This window comes from Fringilla coelebs (assembly GCF_963513975.1).
Source record: "Fringilla coelebs genome assembly, chromosome: 5".
Taxonomy (NCBI): Eukaryota; Metazoa; Chordata; class Aves; order Passeriformes; family Fringillidae; genus Fringilla; species Fringilla coelebs.
The window spans coordinates 11,888,141-11,910,240 of NC_140033.1; the positions used below are offsets into that span (position 1 = coordinate 11,888,141).

Genomic DNA, 22,100 nt, shown 5'->3' on the forward strand with positions numbered 1-22,100 from the left:
TTTGCCCTGCTAAATGTCCCTTCCTTCTCATTGCTATAAAATTACCCAGTTTATCTCAGGTTTGCACAGTGTCATGAAAGAAAGGTTTTGGCTTATTTGTGTAACCTTGAATTGTAGAAGATTTTAAAAGTATCTGTATCAAACCTGTGTGCACTGCATCACAATTTGAGCCCTTTATTGAGAGCTCTCCTCATGAGAGACAAGTGTGATTATACAAAATGACATAGTCATCAATAGACCCACAGAAAATTTCCAGTCCTTTAAAGGTTTTCTAATGTTTATTCTTGTAATAAAAAGAAATAAACCTATTGCTATTAGCACTTAGGAGAAAGATCCCAAAAGGCTTTGGGAAACTTTCATAAGGAAGAGAACAATGTAGAATCAGGAGCAGGGCTGAATATAATCTCCCATCAGTCAAGGATAATTGGATCTGGGAAATGGTTTAATTGTTGTCTGGTTGCAGTGAATTATTTTTGCTACAGCAAAGAAGGTGCTGCTGCCTGCCATTTTTAGGGCAAAACAGCCTCCAGACTTCCAATTTTGCTGTGTGAACACACTGAATTGAAAACTGATGATTTCTGGGACCTCGATACTAATACAGTATTTTTCATTACTTTCATTGGCTATTTCAGTACGTTGCAACCGAGTGTGGAGGGGATTGCTGTGGTTGTGTGGAAATGCCTGTGGTTGATTGCTATGAATTGCTGCTGTCTCAGTTCACTTTATTAAATTATTTCAGAACCTTGGAAATGTCCTGACAGCAGAAGCCTGACCTGCAAATCAAAGAGTAGACAGAGTTTAGCTCAGAGCCACTGACACCAGTTGCTTTTAACTGCCCCGTTGTGAAGGGGCATGAGAATGACCTTGATGTTTGTAGTATTGCACTTGCTCAAGAGACCCCCAATTTTGCAGGAAATTAGATATCATCATACCTTACACAAGATTGCAGGATACTGGAAATCTGAGAAAACAATCAATGTGTATTGGGCTCTCATGGCAAGGTTTTGGTGGCAGATGGCCACAAAATGGACCCACTGCTGGCCAAGGCCAAGACAATCAGTGACAGTGGCATCACAGCTAAGAAGCAGGGAGGGAAAGGAAAAAAAGCAACAGCTATATCACCCAGAGAGAGGAGTGAAACAGCCCTGTGAGAGAAACAGCCCCCAGACACCCAGGTCAGTGCAGGAGGAGGGGCAGGACGTGGTCCAGGCTCCAGAGCAGATTCCCCTGCAGCCCTGGTGGGGCAGCTGTGCCCCTGCAGCCCGGGAGGTCCATGGGGAGAAAAGATCTGGAGGGCTCCATGCTGGAACAGAGGAAGAACTTTATTATATTTTCTCTGCCCTGTCCAGCTGAGGAGGAGATTGAGAGGGAGCTTTTGTGGGCACCTGCCATGCAGTCAGGGTCATCCCACCACATAACAATTAAGTGTTGTGAACATCAGACTCTTTAGGATGATGTAAAACTGACAGGCCTGATACAGCCCATATTTATCCTGTTTAGAGTTGCAGTCCTAAAAAAACTGAGTGGCATTAATTACCTTTATTATAGGAAGACAAGGAAATGCAAATATTCTCAGGAGGACCTTAGACTGACATCTAAATGAGTTTTAATTTTATGAAATCCTTGGGATGTTAAACACTCACTGGTGAGTTATAGATTTGTATCACTGGGGCCTTTGTGTTTAAAGGAACTATCAGCATATGATTTTAAAATCATACTATACAGCCCCCCCCTCCTTTTTTACACTTTGTACAGATATGCAGACTCAGCTTCTGCAAACTCAGAATTTGTAAACATAAACATTCTCTCTTCTTTAGGCTATATGGTAAAAACTGCATAGACAGTTGTTCTTATTTTAACTTGCAGGAGACACAATTGTCTGATTGTCTTCTTTCACTTTTAGATGATTATTACGTATTACTGACTCAAACAATTTCAAGAAATAAAAGGGATAAAGAAGAAGAAAAAACAAAAACAAAACAAACAAACAAACAAAAAAAAAAAAGGAAAAATAGAGGAAATAGTACTGACAAATGAGAAGAGATTGACAATTCAAGGAGAGACATACTACATGGAGAGAAATGAGAAATTCAGGGCCAGTCCAAGCAAGACTTTCCCAGCTATCATGCCATGTCTTCCTCCCCTCACAGACACACCATTGCTTTGTCTCAGTATTTCCACCAGTCTTCTGTCCCTCAGTCCTTTCTCCTCCTCTAGTCATTTTAAAATGCTGGAAGGAAAAAAGAGATTAAAGACATAAGTGAGACAGTTTTGAAGCAGCACCACGTTCCCTCCTTCCACTTAAACTCCTTTACTGTTAAACAGTACAGATTTTCCTGCAGCACCAGCTGCCTTGTGGAATTAGCACTGCTACTGAAAAGTGGAAAGCTAATACATTTTTATCATTTCACTGTGTACTAAAAGGCTGGCAGAGCCTGCCATTGCCACAGGTGTTAGAAGTGTTCCAACCCCAGCAGTTTACAAACATGGCACTTGCACAACTATTTTTGTCAGTGGAGCAGAGACAAATATGCACCTAAGAAGCATGTAGCATTCAGTTCCCTGCATTTTTAAGGCTTCTGATAAAAGATTGAAGGGTTTTTTTTTTTCTCATGGTGCAGAAATAATCTTTTCTGTGAGCACAGAGCAGTGAACCAGATGTTAACCAAGCCTGTGAAATGCAAGCGCCTAAGTACAGTTTGAGGAAGAAAGTAATCACTAGTTTAAATCCACAAGTCTTCACTGTAGCTCAGCCCAAAAGGCAAACTTAGGAACTGAGCACACATATTCAGTAGGTATATAACATTTTGCTCAAAATAATTGAAGATTGCTAAGGAAAAACATAACTAGCTCTTGGAAAGTGCACACGGTGCATACATCATCAATTATAAAGAAACATAATCTTTTCCCATTCTCCTGCATCTGAAAGCTATGGCTGATAATTTCACCATTACTTTATGTATCAGTAGAGTGCCTATCCAGAGAGGTGTAAAATCAAGTCCCTTCCAACTCTGCTTGCCTATAAGACAATAGTCTCTACACCTGTCCAATATAGAAGTCTCAATAAATTTTCTTCCTCTGAGTTCTGCCTGCAGATGGTCAGTACAGTTTATTAAGTTTCACGAAGACTGCAAATGTCTGAAAAGAAACATAATCAGCCATGAAAAGTTGATCTGTTCTGTACTTATTTGCTCTTCCCTGGTTATTATACAGCTATTCATAGTTACACACAATGACAACAAAATCAATCTTATCATTTCTTCTGCTTGCAATTTCTGCAGTTTATTTGTCTGATGTACTCAGACTCTTTTCTAGTGCTTTAGGGACAGCCTTGGTTGAACAGCAGTTTCTATATTATCTTTTGGGCCCTCATCCATGTATTTTTGTAAATAACTGAGGCTGTAGTCAGTAAGGTCATTTCTTACTGGGCTTTCTGAATGTGCTGACATTGAAGGGACCCAGCCTAATCATTCTGAATTTCTCTCCTGGCCCATAGGGAGAAACCCTCAAAAAATTTCAATCAAGTGTCACTAGGTCAGTCTGTAAAAGATATGTCTTTGTATGCCTTTATCTGATTACTTCTAAGCTGGTTTACAGAAGAATTAGAAAGGCAAAAAATAGTTAGGCAAAGCTAGACTGAAGTGAAATGCTGCAGTGGGAGATCTCTCTAATGTTTGTGTTTTGTGTTCCTATATTCTGTAGTAACTTTGTGGCAGACCATACAGCTTTGGGGATAGTTGTAGCAGAAGCAGTCTGGAAGTCTCTTTTATTTAAAGAATTTGTAGTGACCTTGATATTTAAGAAGCTGAAGGGACTGGAGTACAGCAAAAAGCAGAAATTTAAAGATTGGCAGAAAAGGAGGCAATCAGATTGAAATCTGTTTATTCTGCCACTGATTTGGTACAGCTTCAGTTTGGAAATTTTACTTCAACCATTAAGCACAAATGTGATTAAAATTAACTAATTTAATTTAAATAGCCAATTTATATCACACCTGTGCCAGGGCATACACTGGGGAAAAGGTTTCTTTCTGTTGGAATTAAGTAGACCAGTTGCTGATTCCAAAATTGCATGTATCAGTATCGTGAAAGTCAGATGCCTCAGTCTCTCTGGGTTGATGTTTATGATAAAGGCAGACATGATTGAGTAACCTGAAAGTCCCCTGACATGCAAATAGTCTAGTGCTGCAATGCATGAAAAAAGTGAGCAGACACTCTCTTTGTCCAATAACTGCTTTTTCCATCTCTCTGTCCCATTTCCATCTCCATCCCCCTAACAGAGTATCCTCTCAGTCCCCTCTCTAGTGTTTAGGTTACTACTCTATTCACTGTTTGGGGGGGTTTTATACCAAGAAGGAAGAGAGAAAAATAAAAGGAAGGCAAAGTAGTTATTTCATCTTTTTTCAAAGCAATGATTTTTTTATTTTTATATGCTGAAATGTCAGAAGAAGTGAAATTTGCATTCCCTTTGCCTTCCTTTTGTTTTTCTTTCTTCCTATATCTTTTCTTCCATGTTAGGATATGCCAACATTAGTGAACATTGAAACATGAAGAAAACATGGCTAGATCTTTATTGTATTATCTCACACAGTTAAAACTGTTGAAGGAAAAGGGAATTAGATTAGTTTGTCATTGACACAAATAGATGTATTAATTCAAATTGCAAAGTGCCCTCATGAATGCAAGCAAATTGTGTCTGGTACATTAACAAAGGACCACACACCTGTTTCTCATGCAAAGTTCCTTCCTGAGACTGCCACAGAACCATACTGAGAGTGAGTTCTGGCAGATGGCATTACAATTCAAATAAAGAAAAGTAAGCTTGTGAATTCATATATATTTCCTTGTCACTCAAATGCCAAGGGATTTTTTAACATAATGTTTAAAGTATGGGGTGACTGTCCCCATAAATATCACTAATGCATAACAATGAATAAGTTATAACAAGAGGTTTCTGAAAGCAGTTCCATGCAACCAAAGCAGATTTTTATTTATTGTACAGCAAAGCAAAAAGTAATAAAAAATGGGCCTTTAAAGTTTTCACCCTCAACAAGGCAATGATGCCACCGAGAAGAAAAAAACAGCCTCTAATCTTATTTCAGTAGTATAAATGAAGAATTGCTGCTTCAGCAGGTACAGTGTTAACATGAATTTTCCCCAGTGCAATGTAATCTCTCTCATCAATTGTATTGATTTATCTATTTCATCAAATACTACTTAAACAACTACTGTATCTGCATTATGTATATGCAGCCAAGTTCAGAACTGTAAAAACATGTTATTAAAAAGCACAGTAGTCATGGAAACAGATCATATAGAAAGTACCTCGAGGAGGACTCTTCTATCTGATTGTATGGAACTTCACTGGCCACTTTATAAAACACAGGAATGTAAGATGCCTTGTACTTGATCACAGCTCTAGTTTATTTAACCTGCTCTCAGATTTCTATCCAAGGTCATCTGGTGGTTCTGAGGCAGTTGCAGCTCATCACAAATAAGTAATGTGCCTTTGAAATTTTACAGTCTTGGCAGGATAGCTTTTTGTTTGTAGACCACCCGCAGATAATCAGTTCATTGTAAGCATTCAAAGTAGTACTTGGCTATTTTATTTTTTTTTTACATTATCACTGCAGATGCTATATTTTTCTGTTTCCTTTAATAATACATCTATCCATTTCTATCACTGACCTGTCAAATAAAATCAAGTAATTGACATTTGTTGTAATAACAAGGCAGAAAAAAGCCACCAGAAAACCAGACAGCATTATTCTATGTGATTTATTTTGAAACATTGACTTGAGACTCCCAAGGCCCAGTGAGAAAAAGACAGTCATGAAACAAATGTTTTCTAATGTTGATTGAAATTTTAATTAACGTTCAGTGTTGTTACTTTAAAAATCCTTCAGAAACAAGCCAAAATAACATGTTTGACCAGGAAAGAAGGTTAGAGAAGATGAGGAAAAAGTGGCTTCCTCTATGCACAGGAGCAGCATGGCTGTATGGAGCTCTCCTGAGCATCTGGCTGATGAAGAGTCTAGGTACAGTCTGAAGGAGGCAACAAAATCAGCTTTGCAGGTGACCCCATGGGGACCCATCAACATGGTCAGGGCATGGCTGCACTGGGACCTAGCCAGGCTGCTGGACTGGCCCAGCAGAACCCCTGTGAACTTCAACAAGGACAGATGCAGAGTTCTACACTTGGGCAAAACAAAATCTTGCAACAGTACAGGCTGGGAACTGATTTGTTAGATTGCATCTGTAATACTGAACCCAGTTTTTGGGCCCTGTGATACACAGGAGTTCAGCAGAGGGCAACCAAGACAGGCAAGGGCAGGGGCACTTACCCTGTGAGCAAAGGCTGAGGGTATTTCTGTTTCCCCCTTAATAAAGGCACTGAAAATAGCACTGAAATGTGCCATTTGGGTTTGTTACAGAATAATAAATGTTTTCATTTGTAAGACTAGAGGTTACATGGTGAACAGATAACTAAAGTTGTTGAATTTGAGTGACAAAATACCGGGCAGCCTCCCATAAAATCTGGCCTGCACTATAAGTAGATACATAATTTTATATGGATCTTTTTAGGTCAGCAACCAAATTTGAGGGTTAAGGTTTTATAACAACAGTAAATTCAGGAACTCCACAAATTCACAGAATGCAGTTAAACATATAACAACAAGACAATAAATATCAAGTAAGAGACTGGAAAGCAAATAGAAGAAAAGCCTAACTTCATGACATCATGCATTCATTAGATAGAAAACATTGGTTTGTAACAAGGCTGAATTGATACAGTCAGTAATGAGATCCAAGCACTGAAAGATTTGAACATCCGAAAGATCAAATGGAGTGTTTCTTTTCAGTCTGTTTTTTTTCAAAGTCTAAAGGATATAGCATAAAACAGCTCTGTTAATAAAATCAGATTCAAAGGCAGAATCTTCCACGTTGCAGCTCTATGAGGCACGAAGCAAATCCGCTGAACTTCAGGAGTACAAAGTGATAATGCAGCATGCAGTTGATGTACTCAGGGCTCCTGTTCTGCAGGCAAAATGAGTGGGCCAGTGCCAGATCATCTCCTTGCAACCCCCCTGCCCCAGGGATGCCTTTTACTAGACCAGGTTGCTCCAAGCCCCATGTAGCCTGGCTGAACCTTGTGATAGATGGATAATGAGATGATTGGCTCTTGCAATTAAGGGATAACTATTGTGTGAATAATAAGAAAAGCTTTAGTGATGTATAGTTCTGTTATTGGAGTTTAGATGCCCTCTGTTCTCCCCATAGTTCCCTTCTTTCCCTGTATTGTTGCCATCTGACAGCCTGGCTTGTCTAGGATGGGTAAAAGGTGTGTCCCTTACCTGGGGCAGTTGGGGATGGAAACACTTGGTGCTTAGGGGGTGTGGCATGGCAACACCTGATCTCCAATCCAGTTACAAGAAAGCAGTCTCCACTGATAAATGGCAAAGAAGAGCTGACTGACAGACTTTGGGAGGAGTCAGGGCTGGCTGATGCAACCCCCAGGGGTATAAAAGACTGAGCATCCATCTTGAAGATGAACTGGCCATGTGGTATCCATGAGAGCAGTTCCCAGCACTGCAAATTCGTCCTTATTTAGTCCTTTTGTTGTATTTTTGTCAAGGTTTAATAAATGTCTTTAAATTTTCAAAGTGAGCAGTTGTTTCTCACAACCTTGCACCAGCTGGAAGGTGGTGGGCATGGAGCACAGGTCAGGCTCCTCCAGCGAGTCAGCATCTGCAGAAATGTCCCCATCCTGAAGGGATTTCACTCCTAGCAGTGCCCATGTCAGCTAGTTTAAAGCTCTGAGCTGTGAGGGTGTTGCAGTGACTCTGTGTGCACCCTTTGTTATATTAAAAATGAGGTGGTGTGTAATTTGATACAGAATTCAGAAGTTTCACCATGCTCTTCTTGGAAGTTAAGGCACACTGCTGGTTTGGTATTCCAAGGAAGCCTGGATGCATTACTATCCAGACTTCTGAGCAAGAACTTGTAGCTAAAATGTGAAATATCTCTGTTTGCCCATCAACATGCAGGTCACTTTAGTGGGAACTTTGAGATCAGCAAGGAGCTGGTTTGAGCTTCTCTCTCCACAGAAGTTCTGTAATATGAACCAGGCACATGGCACAACTAATGCAGGAGTAAGGGCAAGAACAAGATAAAAGGATAACAAGATTTGCTGAAAAAAATTGTAACATTTTAATAATCTTTGTTTCAATGTTTCTGCTTTCTTTAAATCTATTCTTTATAAATACATGGAAAACAGGATTTTGCAATTTGTTTGAAATCTTTTAACAGAAGCACTTGGCTTTCTCTGGAAAAGGCCAATGGAAAGTACTTTTGACCAGCTTATTGCCCACTTACCTATTAAGCACTGAGTTCCTTATTAAACCTTTGTTAAGGAAACCACCTCAGGCACTGCCTACAGTAATCTAGCTAAGTTCACAACATGTAAGTTATTTCCCCCTTATTTATTTCTACTTGATTGGAGGTTTTAATTTTTATTTGACTGAAAAGCTAACAAGCCTTTTATAGATTAAAAAAAAAAAAACAAAACAAAACAAAAACAAGCAAACAAAAAAAACCCCAAAGCAAAACAAAACCAAAAATACTAGTAATTCATTTAACACTTTGTCACTATTAATGCAAATCTTAACTAGCATTTCACAGTTCTTCATGTCAGAGGAATCAAGTATACCTAATGTTAAAAAATATCCCAACTGCTGCCAGTATTTCACTTGGTAACAATGTTGGGAAAAAATATTATTGAATTTATGGTAATATTAAGTAATCTATGTTCAACATAATTAAGGATGTAGCATGTCACAATAAGCTGCACAGAAGGAAGAAGATGCATTTATCAGATGTATTACTTACACATTTATTTCCATTCTGCAAGGAGAAATTTTGCATAATGACATTTTATTTGTGAGAATAAATTGCACATGAATGTTTTTTGATTGCAGACAGAAGTTAAACAGTCGTGATTCTGTGAAATTTGCTGATATGAGAATGGCAGTTGGAGAGCACAAATTTCACTGAAATTGAACTTTCATGGCTTGACTTGGAGGTGGTACATTCACTAGGCTTTCCAGATCTTCCATGAAAGGAATAGTCAATTTGGGCTTTTTTGGGGAGGTGGAACTGTCAGTCCTACCTTTGTTGTTATTTTCTCTGAGAGAGTGAACAATTCAACTTCCATTTTTATCTATTTTTTTTCTCTCCCCACCCACTCAGTGTTACCATAGCATGTACCTGTTGATTTGGTTCAGTTTTTGAGCTCCAGATGGAATGCAGATAGGTGACCTAGAAAAATTCACATAGGTGTGGGGTAATAGGTTAAGTCCTGATTTTCACTGGGTAGTGTTATCCTCTCTTTCCTCATGGCAACCTGTATCAGAGGTTTCAGGAGCAGCAGCACAGCCACAATGTGTTTCATGTATCATCTGGACAAGGTGAACTTGCACAAACAAAAGCATCCAAACAAATCTCTCCCACCCTGAGCTCCTGAGGGAGCAGCACAGCATGCCTGGAGCAGCATCCTCCCCCTGGGAACTTGCATGCTGTGTCTTAGGGCATTACAATAATGGGGGGTTTTTTGTAAGCTAGGCACTGAGGAACACTGGTTTCGACTTAGAGAAAAATATTTGCAAATACTGTATCTCTTAGAAGAACTGGAAGACTGTGGCACTGCATTGGACTGTGGGGCTGCACTGCTTTTAACTTTTAATTCAACTCTTTTGATACCCTTTCCAGTAGGTGACCTGAAAAGGCAAAACTGAATTTGAAACAGGGAGAAAGAAAAGATAAGAGAGAAAGCAAGAGATGAAAAAATCACAGGCTTTTGAGTGGGAATATACAGTATTTTTTTCTGAAAAATCTCCTATATAGGTTAGAAAATGATTCCTGGCTTGTGCCTTGGTGTTAACAAGGCAGGTGAACCAAACTCGTGTTGACCTCCACAGCTTCCACATGGTCATTGACAGTATTTTCAATAACAGCAGGCATTATATTATTTTTTTCTCTCTTGTGCTATATTCCTTTGAACTAAACAAATATTTTGATTTGCAGCTGAATCAGGAAATATGCTCTCATCTTTCTTTCCAGTTTGTCAGTGGGGTAGTGACACAATGCTGTCTGTTGTTCTGAAACCTTGAGAAGTTTTTATGACTCTCTTTAACTCACTGAATGATAAACTTCAGAAAAATTAATCTCCAGGCTTGGTAGTATGATTTTTCATCTTGGCACATTGAGATCCAAAATGTACTCTTTCCTCCATCCCTAGAGAATGTTAAGTGGCACCATTTAAAATCATTCTGAAATGCAACAGCTTTCAGAAGGCAGAATAAGAGCATCTGCACCATTAGCATAAGCAGTCTGTGATGAGAAGGCACTACTATTGATTATTAAAGCAACCTGCTCAAATTCATATTAGTCTTTCCTCTTTTTCCCTTTCTTTTTTTCTTTCCTTTTTTTCTTGCTTTCTTTTCTTCTGACTTTCATTACCACTGGGCATTTAACTTTTAGAACGGCAATTCTGAATTAAAAGCTCACCCAGATGGTTACTGAGCAAAGGTTGTTTTGGATGACTGGTGTTGGCTAGATGCTGCTTCTCTTGTAAGGAATAAAGCATGCATTGCAAAAACTGGAGAATATAAATATACCACAGAGACTATCCAGCACCCTTACATCCACTCATGGTGTCAGCATTGCCAACCACTGCACAAACTAGTACTGATTTTTAAAAGATGGTTTCATAAATATTCCTGAACAGGCCCTGCATTGGATGATAGGAGGCTGTTAGATTTTTAAGATTTAAAAATAAATTGGATTTTAAAAATTTTTTTCCCTTCTATAGAGAGAAAGTCTTCAGCAGTCTACAGATTTGGAGGACAAGAGTGGTAGAAGCCTTGAATTCCTAAAGATGAAGATGTCTGTCATACTGTAGCACAGTATCCATGAACCAGTGCTTGTAAAAATTGCACACAAATGAGCATGCTGATGCTACCAAATGAATATCAGCTGAAAGATACAGCTCCTTTCCCTATTCACATTCCATTAGCAATCTCCTTCACTAGTCTTGTACAACAATTCTCTTTTACAAATATTTAATGTTCACTTTCATCCCTAATGATCATCCCTGGATACAGTGAAATCAAAAGGAGAAACTGTAATGCCCTCACCCCTAATCTGGCAAATGCTAAGCTTCCTGCTTTATAAAGCAGTAAAGTGTTTCTGTCCTTTAATCTTTCATTTCAAGAGTGAAAAATGGAATAGATGCCACAATTTAATCTAATGAAAAATAATCACAGTACTCCTGAAAGCTAATGTAGCAGAAGATTCTTCTTAGAGAAGCTCTGTAGTAAACTACACTCCACTAATCTTATTTGCCATTCTCAACAGGCAGGGGCCTGGGGTTTGTGCTCTAGTAATTCTGCTTTACTGGTCAACACAGAATTTTAATTAAACATAGCTTATAGGCCAAATCTTAAATGGAATAATAAAATCAGAGCATAACCTTACATGGAGTGTATTATGGTACACAAAGGTAATCTTGTTTTTGTTTCTTCTGAACCCATGGCTATCTTATGATGTTAAATAATCAGTCGTTCAATCCATGCATTTAAAAGTGGGTTCTCCGTAGTGTGTCAAATACATTAAATTTTTACAGACTTTTACACTAGTAAATGGAATTTTTCTTTTTCCTTCTCAGTAGTTGTGCCAGTTCATAAGTACAATTAAATATTACTTTCGGAAAAAATAAGCTAATAGGTCAATAGTGAATCCTTGATTATTTCAGATTTTTATGAATACGTAAAATTAAATATGTTATCTGCATCTATATACTTATACTGTATAGACTTACATAAAAATACCCACTTTCAAAATTGGACAAAATATCTCCTTATTTATTTATTTATTTATTTAGTACTTTGAAAAAATGCATCTACTAATGGACTTTGGGAGAGGAGCCTGTGCACACCTGTGTGTGTATGTATATGGGGAGGTGTGTGTGTTTGTGTGTACTTTTATGTGTACAGGCCTTACTGGTACCTGTCTGAGTTTTCTTTAAAGAAATTTAATTTTAGATGGACAGATATGAAAGCAACAGGAGATAATTAGCAGAAGAAAACTGTGCAAGGTTACATGAAAATAAAATGTACTAAGAGTATTTAAGCTAATATTTTATATTCATCCTGTATTATAGTGTTTGGTAAGAGCATAATTTTTGATAGCAGATTTTTGCCTTGCTTATCATGCATGAGTTGGCAATGAAACTTTGTGTAGGGGCAATACAGGATTGGTTCATCAGCTGATTTCTTTTTGAATATTTATGGATTACACTACACAATCTTGTCCCAAGATACACAGGATTTTGTGAGAGCTGTTGCAGGGTGATTCACCTCCTTTTAGTCAAGTTCTGAGAAGGTCTATGAAGAGCATCCACAGGGCTTTCTAATGCTTGGAGCCTCGACATGCCAGTGATGTGTCCCTGCAGTAACTTAGGTCAGCAGGCTCCTGGGCTGCACTTGGCAGAGCATCACCATCAGAACAAGGCAATGATCCTGCCCCTCTGCTCAGCACAGGAGAGGCACAGCTGGAGTGCTGCAGCCAGGGCTCCCAATACAGCAGAGACATGGCCATGAAGAAGAGAGTCCAGTGAATGGCCACTAAGGTGATTAAGGAATGGAGCATCCCTCCTAGGAGGAAAGGATGAGAGACCTGGGACCTGAACCTGGGATGGTTGAGCCTGAAGAAATGAAGGTTCAAGGGAGGTGTTGTCAATCTAAATAAATGAGGAGAGATGCAAGGACAGAACCAGGCTCTTTCAGTGATGTCTGGTGACAGGGCAGGAGGCCAAAGGGCACAGACTGGGTTACACAGAAAGGTTGTGGAGTCTCCATCCTTGGATATATTCAAGTGCTGACTGAAGATGGTCCTGAACAATCTGATCTGGCTGACCCTACCTTGAGCAGAGCAGTTGGACTAGACAACCTCCAAAGTTCACTTCCAGCATCAACCATTCCGTAATTCTGAGACCAGCTTGAATATCTTATGCTGTCTTTATTCCTATGAAAAGACAATAGCAAAATAACCCTGACAAAAATAGTTCGGAATGTGGACTTAGGAAGATTTCAAAACTAACAATATTCTAAGAATAAAAGGAAAACTTGAAATCAACATTAAGCCTTCTGTTGGAGTTTCCTCATCTGCCTGTCTCCTGCAGAGGGTTGTGTCCTTCACTGCAGGATTGGAAGAGGCTGAGCAGGAACATCCCCTGGGGGCAATGTGACATGAAGTTCACAGCAATCTAAACAGCTTCACTCAAGAAAGGATCAGCTACTACAGATACAATTAAAGGACAAGTAACAAGAAGAGTTTAACGTGGCCTTTTAACCCTTTAGCCTCCCTATTGCCACTCAGGCTTTACTTTCCTATTTGCCCCTTTGAGCAAGTTAATAATTGTCTATTCATACTGTCAGTGAAAAAAATAAAAAAAGTTCAAGTCCTCCAGGAGTACTTCCTTATGATCAGTGTAATGACTGTTCAATGTGATCTACATCAGTTCTACTCTGTCTAGTTCGGTAGTCATTGTCTCCAAAAAGTCAATTTAAAATAGTGCAATAGAATTTAAAAAGAATTAAAAAAAAAAAAAAAATTGAGGTAAGGAATTCCAGAGTAAAATTTCCTTTTAGAATCTCAGCACCACTCCCCATACATTGTGTCATAGTCTTTGACTGCACAGAAATCAATACCTGTGCATAATGGGAATGCCCATCCCTTTGTGAGTTTCCTCCATCCATGTCACCACTTGGTACTGAGGTTTTTACTCTATTCATGTCAACTGAAATACTTGTTGCCTCTGTCTGGTGCCTTTTAAACACAAGAGGAAATTCTGTTGGCAGGATAATATTTTTGTAAACATTCAGTGTTAGTGATAATAAAATAAGTATCGATGTACATGAATGTATATATGGCAGTTTGGTTATAAATGAATGCAGGTTGATTTTCAAGATTGTTGAATTAATATTTGCAACAGTTTCATTTTTAAGACCAGAATGTTTTAGGGATCTCTGCTTCTGAAAAATATAGTTAGCATTATGTCCAGAGGATGCTACAATATCTTATTTTGGTTTGTACTTTCATGTACTGTTCTGTGCTCCTGTGTTCCTTATATATAACTTACCTTTGGAACAGGATGCCTTTGGAGATTGTGGAATTGCTATCCCAGTAAAAAGAATAATGCAAACATTTCAGTATACTAACTGTACTTATATGGCAGGAGGCAAACTCTTTTCCTTCCTTCTAGACCAACTTTTCCAGGATTCCTAAGGAAAAAAGCTCAAAGAGCAAATTCATTTTTTTGTGTGTTTTATTAATGAAAATAGAATGCCCTCACTTTCTCTGTCAGTGATGTCACACAAGCTGTGCTACAGTTGTTGGCTGGTACAACTGTTGGAACAATGAAGTTCAACCAAAATGTGTTGCTCTAGAAACTAAGAGTTGGTTTTACATGCAAATTTCCAAGTTACTACTACTTGTGGCTGCCATGGGGGGTGTTCATGGTTTGGCTTTGCTTTAGTCCCTGTATCTAATTTCACTATTATTTCCCTCAACACCCAGCAAAGCTCCACAATTTTGTTGTTAGAAATCTTTGCCTTCTGTACTGTATTTACTGAGAGGGGTTAACTCTTTGTTTTTCAGAGCTTCCATATGGCTGGGAGAAAATTGATGATCCCATTTATGGCACTTATTATGTTGAGTAAGTTCCCAAGTTCAATATTAAGTTGCTGTTAATATGTCATGACCTAATACTGGTATCCTCTGCAATGCTCAGCCTGGCAAGGAATGGGTACAATTACTTGTTAAACTAAGGGTAAACCAGGAATTCTCAGTCATCAAGGCAGTTAATGTATCCAGATATATTCAAAGTGTCCCAAATCAGGGACTCAGGCATTCAGCAACCCTCTTTACCCAGGGTCTGGTTTCATGGTACCATTCCTACTGACACCTGTACAAAGAACACATCCATTAAAGACACGTTGCATTTTCTGTCTAAGCTTTGGATATCCAGCAAGGTATAAATCTTGTTAATCAATGAACAGAGCAAAGCATAATCATTTTAGCTCAGGTAAAATCTGTTTCTGGGTAGTCCTCACTTGCTGCAAATCAGGTGTTTATACTGGTTGTACCAGAAGTCAAGTTTTTTATACACTGCATATAAAATTTTATATTTTATTTTGTATTTAAAAGTGCAGCTGAAAACAATATAAACTCTATTTTCATAGCACAATCCTTGGTTTAATTTTCTTCAGATTCTGTTTTAGTTATGAAACAAGAAAAAAGCTCATTCCTCTGTGCAAAGGCCAAAAAAATGCTTTTGTTTGAAGTGATGGTAGAATCTGTTCAGTTTGTACATAAAATAAGTAAATCTGAGAGATTATTTCCTCTTCTTTTTAACTTAACATAGTGCATGAGACTTATGAAAAATTAATCTAGATTCAGATTGTGATGCCTGTTTGGGAGGGGTCTATTTTCACTCTGCTCTCTACAGATAATGTGCAAGAGAGGAAACAGAAAACCACTACTGTCACTGTGCAGATAGCACTTGAATGGTTTAGAAACAACTATCCATTAGTGCCTTTTATTAAACAAGAGAGATCTTTAGAGAATATTGCCCCCAACCTAAAATTTCAATTTCAAATCTTGACACTCAAGCAGTATATTTATCTATCTCGTTCATAGAAGATAGAAAATTTCCTTTATGTCTCATATTTTTCCCTTGGTCTCTTGAATCCATACCAGCACACTGACTGCAGAATTGCCCTGGACAGGTATTGGAGGGGCAGCTTTTCCAGGCTTCAGGATATGCTGCTGTTATGCAAGGGTCCAGGTTTGCAGGGAGATCAAAAAATCATCAGACTGCTGGAGGTCTAGAAGATGTAAGATGCCCCTTTCTTACCTGCTGTCACAGCAGCAGCTTGTGAATGCCCATGCATGTTCCCCAGCCTTCTACAAAGCAAACAACCAACAGAAAATGGAGTTTGTTCACTGCTCTGCTGACTCCTTCTGTCCTGTTCTCCAAATGCCAGAGCACCTGCTCTCCTTCTTCGTCCCCAGCTTGCTTCCTGCCCTCAGGTGAAAGAGGCAGCAGCTCTGTCTACTTTGCTGCTCAGTTCAAGTCACCTCAGTCAGTCCAGATTGAAGCAAAAGGCAAAATTTTGAAGTCCCTACAGAATACCATTCAATTACTCCCTCTTGTGATGCCTGAGCTCTTTTTGCTGTCCCCAGGTGGGTAGGGGCTGCAGTTCTCATATCATTTTGTACCTAACCGCTGCCAAAGATTTCTGCACGTGCACTTATGCAGCTGCTGGGTGTAAATAAATCTTCTGCCCCAGTGGTTTTTAGTGTATTTTGGGGTGTAACAGGTGTTGTGCAATTTCTGTGCAGTCATCTCTTACTGAGATTCCCTTTGTTGGTGCAGCCTGAGGCATTCTGGCAGCAGCAAGGCTCACACTCCACTGCAGTCAGAAAAGGAACAAGTATTTAACTGCAGTTCATGTCCAACCACAGGTAAACAGATGCAAGGCACCAGGCCCAGATGTTATTGTGCAATTACATATTTTAAGGCTGTTAGTGCCAAATTTATTAATCCTACCACAGATAGGATTTGTGGGCAGATACATCAAACCTACTGCAGTCTCTGAGGTTTTTAGAAGTGGAATGGATGCTCATGGAGTGGCATTAAAACTGCAGCCCTGCTAAATTCACATGGAGTTTTATAGTCAGTAAAATGTAGCTGTAGTTTAATTTGCTGTCTGAGCTCAATAAGTTTGAAACAAAGATTGCTTTCCATTTTTCCTGCTACAATATATTAAGTCACAGCTTTTTTATTACCAGTACTCAACAGATAGAGTTCATTTTTAACTAGATAAAATCAGATGACAATAAACTCTCTTAATTTTGTCATAAAAGTAGGTAAATTATGAGAAGCAAGATTACAAACTTCAACATATTTAGGTCCAGTCCAAGTTACATGCAGGCCTACAAAATCCTCATAAAAGAAGGGTTTGTACTCTGCTCACTGAGATCCTTGTATCCCATGGGAAATTTGTACAGTTGAGCAGTGAGGCAGACAGAGGCAGACAGACTCCCTTTCACCTGAGCAGCCATGTTCAGATTAAATATTCTGAGACCAGAGAAAAAGCTAAAAAAGAAAACAAACCAAAACAAAGAAACTTAAACCTCTTCCTAGTCAAGTTACTAAAAACAAATCACAATGTATTTGCAAATTCTGCTATTAAAAAAGGCTCCAGTGAAAGTACTTCTCTTAATCATGTATTAATGTAGTTGTGAGATAATATTATAATTTGTATTTGCCTTTTTATGCAGGTCCAGGGTACATTTATAATGTGTAGATATTTGACATAAATGAGAAGTGTTTGCTATATGTTTGTTAACTTTCATGCAATCTGGTCTTAATTTGCAAACTAAGAACTAACAGCACTGAGCTGTGCAGAACTATGGAGAGAAAGTAGTCATTAGAGTGCACCGGGTCTTTCAGGAATCTAATTGCCAAAAGATTGTTTTCCTCTTTAAGGATGACTAACTACAACACAGAGCTCAATTTTCAGACATGGGCTGTTTAATAAAACAGCTAAATTACCCATATAGGTATTTATCCCAGAAAAACATACCTCCTTGATTTACAACTTCTGACAATTCTCTACTCAAACAGAAAGCATTATCTCAGGTCTTTTTGTCATTATAACGTTATCAACTGAAAAAGGTGAATATGAAGAGTAGATAGGCACTAGCAAGTTGCACATTAGACCATCCATTTTATAGGCATCTTGATCCCCAGAATTACTTTGTTGGGTAATAGGCATGTGGGCAATGTGCCCATTACCCATTGGGTAAGCTATAGGCAAGATCTGCAAAAAAACCCATCTCATATATGAAAGTAGCTAAGAAAAGGAGAGGGGTTAAAATCCTTCTACTGATGCTCATGCCCTGACCTGCTACCATATTGTCAGAGCTCAGTGCCTTGACCATCAGCTGAAGCCTGCAAATTAGGCACTACAGCCCACAAATCTCCTAATGATGTGTTTCAGTTGGCTTAAGTGCATCTAACCTGAAACTCCTCACAAAAACAACTTAGCCTGGCCCTACTGACTGCTGAGAGGGCAGAACTGTGTCTGTGTCTTATAGTTTGGCTGGTGGTGATGGTGCCTCCCCATCACAGAGACAGTATTTTGATATCACAGGTAAACACAGCTCAAAAAAAAAAAATCCTACCTCTGAGGTTGTGTCCCCAGTTGAGATACAGTGAGATAACAGGGGCCAGCAGCACCAGCCACTCCTTCTCTGCACAGCCACAGTGGCACTAGAATAAATTAGTTGGATTAGGTTTTGGATTAGAATTTTTGATTTAATATATATTGTATAAAATAAAGGAAGAAAATTTAAGTTAGAACTGTTCATTGAATTAGATCCTATGAGCAATAAGCAATATATTTTGGCTACCATCCAAAATCTGTTTTAACCACAAAAGCACTTACTTGTAACTATCTCTAAAACTCACATTTGGCTTGTTTTATGAAGGCCTAGGCTAGTAATAAATATTGTGTATGCTGTTGAAGTAGCTAGATGAAAAGCTAGAATGTCCTTTCAAGAGAATTACTTAGCTTAATAACTTCTTTCTCAAGTGAACTCATCAGGAGAACTTTTTCTGCTTTAGCCAAGAAGCTGTATAGCACTTAAAATTGCATAAAAGAGATATGTTTCATGTAACATCAGTACAATATTACTGACTGCTAAAAATGACTGATTATAAATATAACTTTCTTTTCTTTGAGTCCTCTTGGACACAATATTTAATGCAGTTGTTTTTTTTTTCAATTAGTTGGAAATTTCACATTGTGCTTTGGAGATTGCACACTACCAAAAGCAGTCAAAATATGAGAATAAATTGGAGCTTAGAATTATTGAAGTTGCACCAACAACATGAGGTGCTTCAAGGACCTGTTAGCCTTCCTATCTGATCTGATAGGATGAAATGTCATTTTCAGCTGTTATTAGAGATATTTCTGTTTAAATGGACCAAACCACAACTTTAACTATACGTAGAAACTGTAGGTAGGCAGTAGAAAATGGATTCTAGCTGTGATGTCTGTACCACAGTAATTAATCTTTCTTGAGCCATGAGTACAGATTAGCTAAAATCCCAACTTCTCTTATATCACAGAGCCCCATATAAGTTGAATCTTAGGTCTGCAGAGGCCCTCCTGCAGCTCTGAGGTGTGCCCTGCAACTGCACAGGACACTAAGCATAATGCAAGGTCCTGAATGAGGACTGGAGTGTAATCTTGGATATCCATTACATCTGCATGATATGGCACAAAAGCCATGGGAAGTCTCTGCTCTTGTGGAGGGCAGCTGGAGAACAGGGCAGGATAATCTGGAGCCCCTAAATTAAGAGATGATCCCGGTGTTGAAGCAACTAAGCCACATGTATAGCAACCCTGGTTTAAACCTTATCAAATGCTAACATAAAACAAGCCAGTTATTGTACTCCATACCTCCTACTGGAAGCTGTTTTCTAACTCCACACTTCTCTGGTGAGGAGCCTACAGACTTCAAGTCTGAAATCCTGGCATCTTTAATACATTCTAGTATTTACTTCCCAAATGTATTCATAGAATGCAATTATATATCAGAATTAATTCTGCTTGAATAAAAAGCTAAAACTCCTTTGATCTTCTATAATAGAATACTCTGTTTGAATACTGGTCTTGTAAAACCTTTCATAGAGATTCATTTCATTTGATCATGGGTGCTCAGAACTTTATGTAGTATTTGAGTTTCATGACTGTCTCGTGTAAAGGCAAAAGCAGTATTTCCTTTACAACATGGAAATACATCAAATGATAAACACATCACATATTTACTTTTTTCATGCTTATGTGAGTAGTTCATGATTACCTTTATTTAATGCACACAACTCTTCCTTTCTCCATTTTTAACTGGTGAAGTTTTTCTCCTTTTATCATAAGTTTCTAGGTTTGCAATAGAATAAGGTGCTGAAGACCCTGACAATTACTAGAAATAAGAGAAAGCAAAACTCAAGGAAAGGAATAACTACAATCTTAAACAGCCTGTCTGAAGAATGGAAGGAAATAAGAGGGTCCCTCTCTGTCTGCAGCATAGACCAAAATTTACTGAAAGCTATTAATGAAAATTTTAGAGTATGAGAGCAAGCTAGCAGCCCCTTGAATGAGTTACAGCCATGTGAACAAAGTAGCAGCTTAAGGATTTATCACATTTACTTCATCTCATTAAATCAAATATTCTTTTACATGACTGAAAGTCTTTTCATTTCATTAGCCACTAAATCCTATTTTGCAAGTGTATTGCACTCCCATGGGACTTGCTGCCTTTCTTCTACCTCACTTCCTAATGGCAATTCCACTTATCTTTTTTAAAGCTGTGGTAAAATCAAAATCTCAAAGGACCTGAAAAGTGCTTGATGTGGCACAAAAGGTCATTGCAATGTAAAAAAAGACCCTTTTAGGATCTTAGAGCTGTGAAAGTTACCAGGTAACCTGTCCAAGTGCTTAAACCCATGACTGGGATTGGATTTTCAGAAGACCTCACTAGATAGTTACCCAGTGAGAACAAAAAAGGAGTGACAAAAGTCTGCCCTTCTGTACATATGTATTTGATTTCCCCCAGAGCAGTGTTGGAAGCACAAGCCCCTTCTCTTTGTTGTGATTTTATTGTGATTCTATCTTACAGCTGTGTTCCATGCAGCCTGCCACATTGTTTTGCCTCCTTCGGAAAACTTGCAAAACATATCCCAGGACAGGATTGAAGGATAGCTCAGCAATTGACAAAATGTGTTCTCTAAAGAACTTAAATCAAGGATATGGTGACAGTAGTAGTAAAGATCACAGTCCTAAACACAGTGCAGAAAAATAATGGTGTAATGCCAGAGATGGACTTAATGACCTGTAGTAGGAAATGTAAAACATCAAGAACAAATGTATGTACTAAATTTTCTTATATTTCATATATGATCTGCGTAGTTCTAATCTGCCATCTAATTTAGTTTCCACATCTGATTTTTTGTACAGCTGAGCAGATACACACCATAGTACTAAAAAGGAATAATCTTCAATTTATTGCCCATTAGATTTATTTGTAAATTGCTATCATAAAAGCACTCTGTTGTCTAGGCTTTTTCTGGAAGTGAGTAAATTCACTTACAACTAATTGATAATAATGCATAAAACTGGTTGAGATCCTTTGAATCATACACAGAACAGTTGTCATGCTGAAGACATGAAAAACTGTTGCTGTAGCATGTTTCAGCAGTGCTGATGTTTAATAGATAGTCCCATAGATCAAAACCATTTTTATGTAGCAGATTTAGCATATTGAAGTGATGCTGCTCAGTGCTTTTCATTACACAGGGCACTGGTTGTATATGGTCATCCCCAACATAATTGTGTGGAATGTGAGAGACACGCTCAGGCCCATTGGGGCCTATTGTGAAAATTATAATTTCACCCAACTGAACCCAGTTTTTAATCAAAACCAATTTTTTTCCAGCCACATAAATAGAAGAACTCAATTTGAAAACCCTGTCCTAGAAGCAAAAAGGAAGCTACAGCAGCATAACATGCCCAACGCAGAACTTGGAACAAAGCCTATGCAGGCCCAAGGTTTCCGAGGTACAGTACCATGTCAGCTATCTTGGTTAAGATGAATGATCCTGCTCTCCTCTTTATGTGACAATGATTTTGTCATAGTCTACTTAAAAGAATAGTGTTGCCAATGCTCACTTATATCTCAGCAATTTTCTCCCTTAAATGTCCGGGTTCCAACAGTTGCAGGACTCATCAGCCAACTAAAACTTTCAGAGGCACAGAGAAAAAACAGAAAAGTTGAATCTAGTGTTTCCAAAAGGCTGAGAAAATGAAAGCACAATAAGACTCCCAAAGTAATTTTCTAAATAAAATCAAAAATTCTGCTCCTGGGAATGTACAACTTTCTCTTGAGCACCCAAGGTTAGCAACATTGAAA

General features: G+C 38.4%; 1 protein-coding gene across 3 annotated transcripts in view; it reads left to right on the forward strand.

The window, feature by feature from the left end:
* The window catches only part of MAGI2 (membrane associated guanylate kinase, WW and PDZ domain containing 2), a gene marked incomplete at both ends in the record, with an annotated part of 698,114 nt that overhangs the window by 526,936 nt on the left and 149,078 nt on the right, over positions 1-22,100 (forward strand). For all 3 annotated transcript variants that reach the window (XM_084205311.1, XM_084205312.1, XM_084205313.1), the window contains 2 exons: positions 14,718-14,775; positions 21,627-21,748. In XM_084205311.1, coding sequence (XP_084061437.1) covers positions 14,718-14,775; positions 21,627-21,748 — 180 coding nt within the window. The remainder of the gene's footprint in view (positions 1-14,717; positions 14,776-21,626; positions 21,749-22,100) is intronic.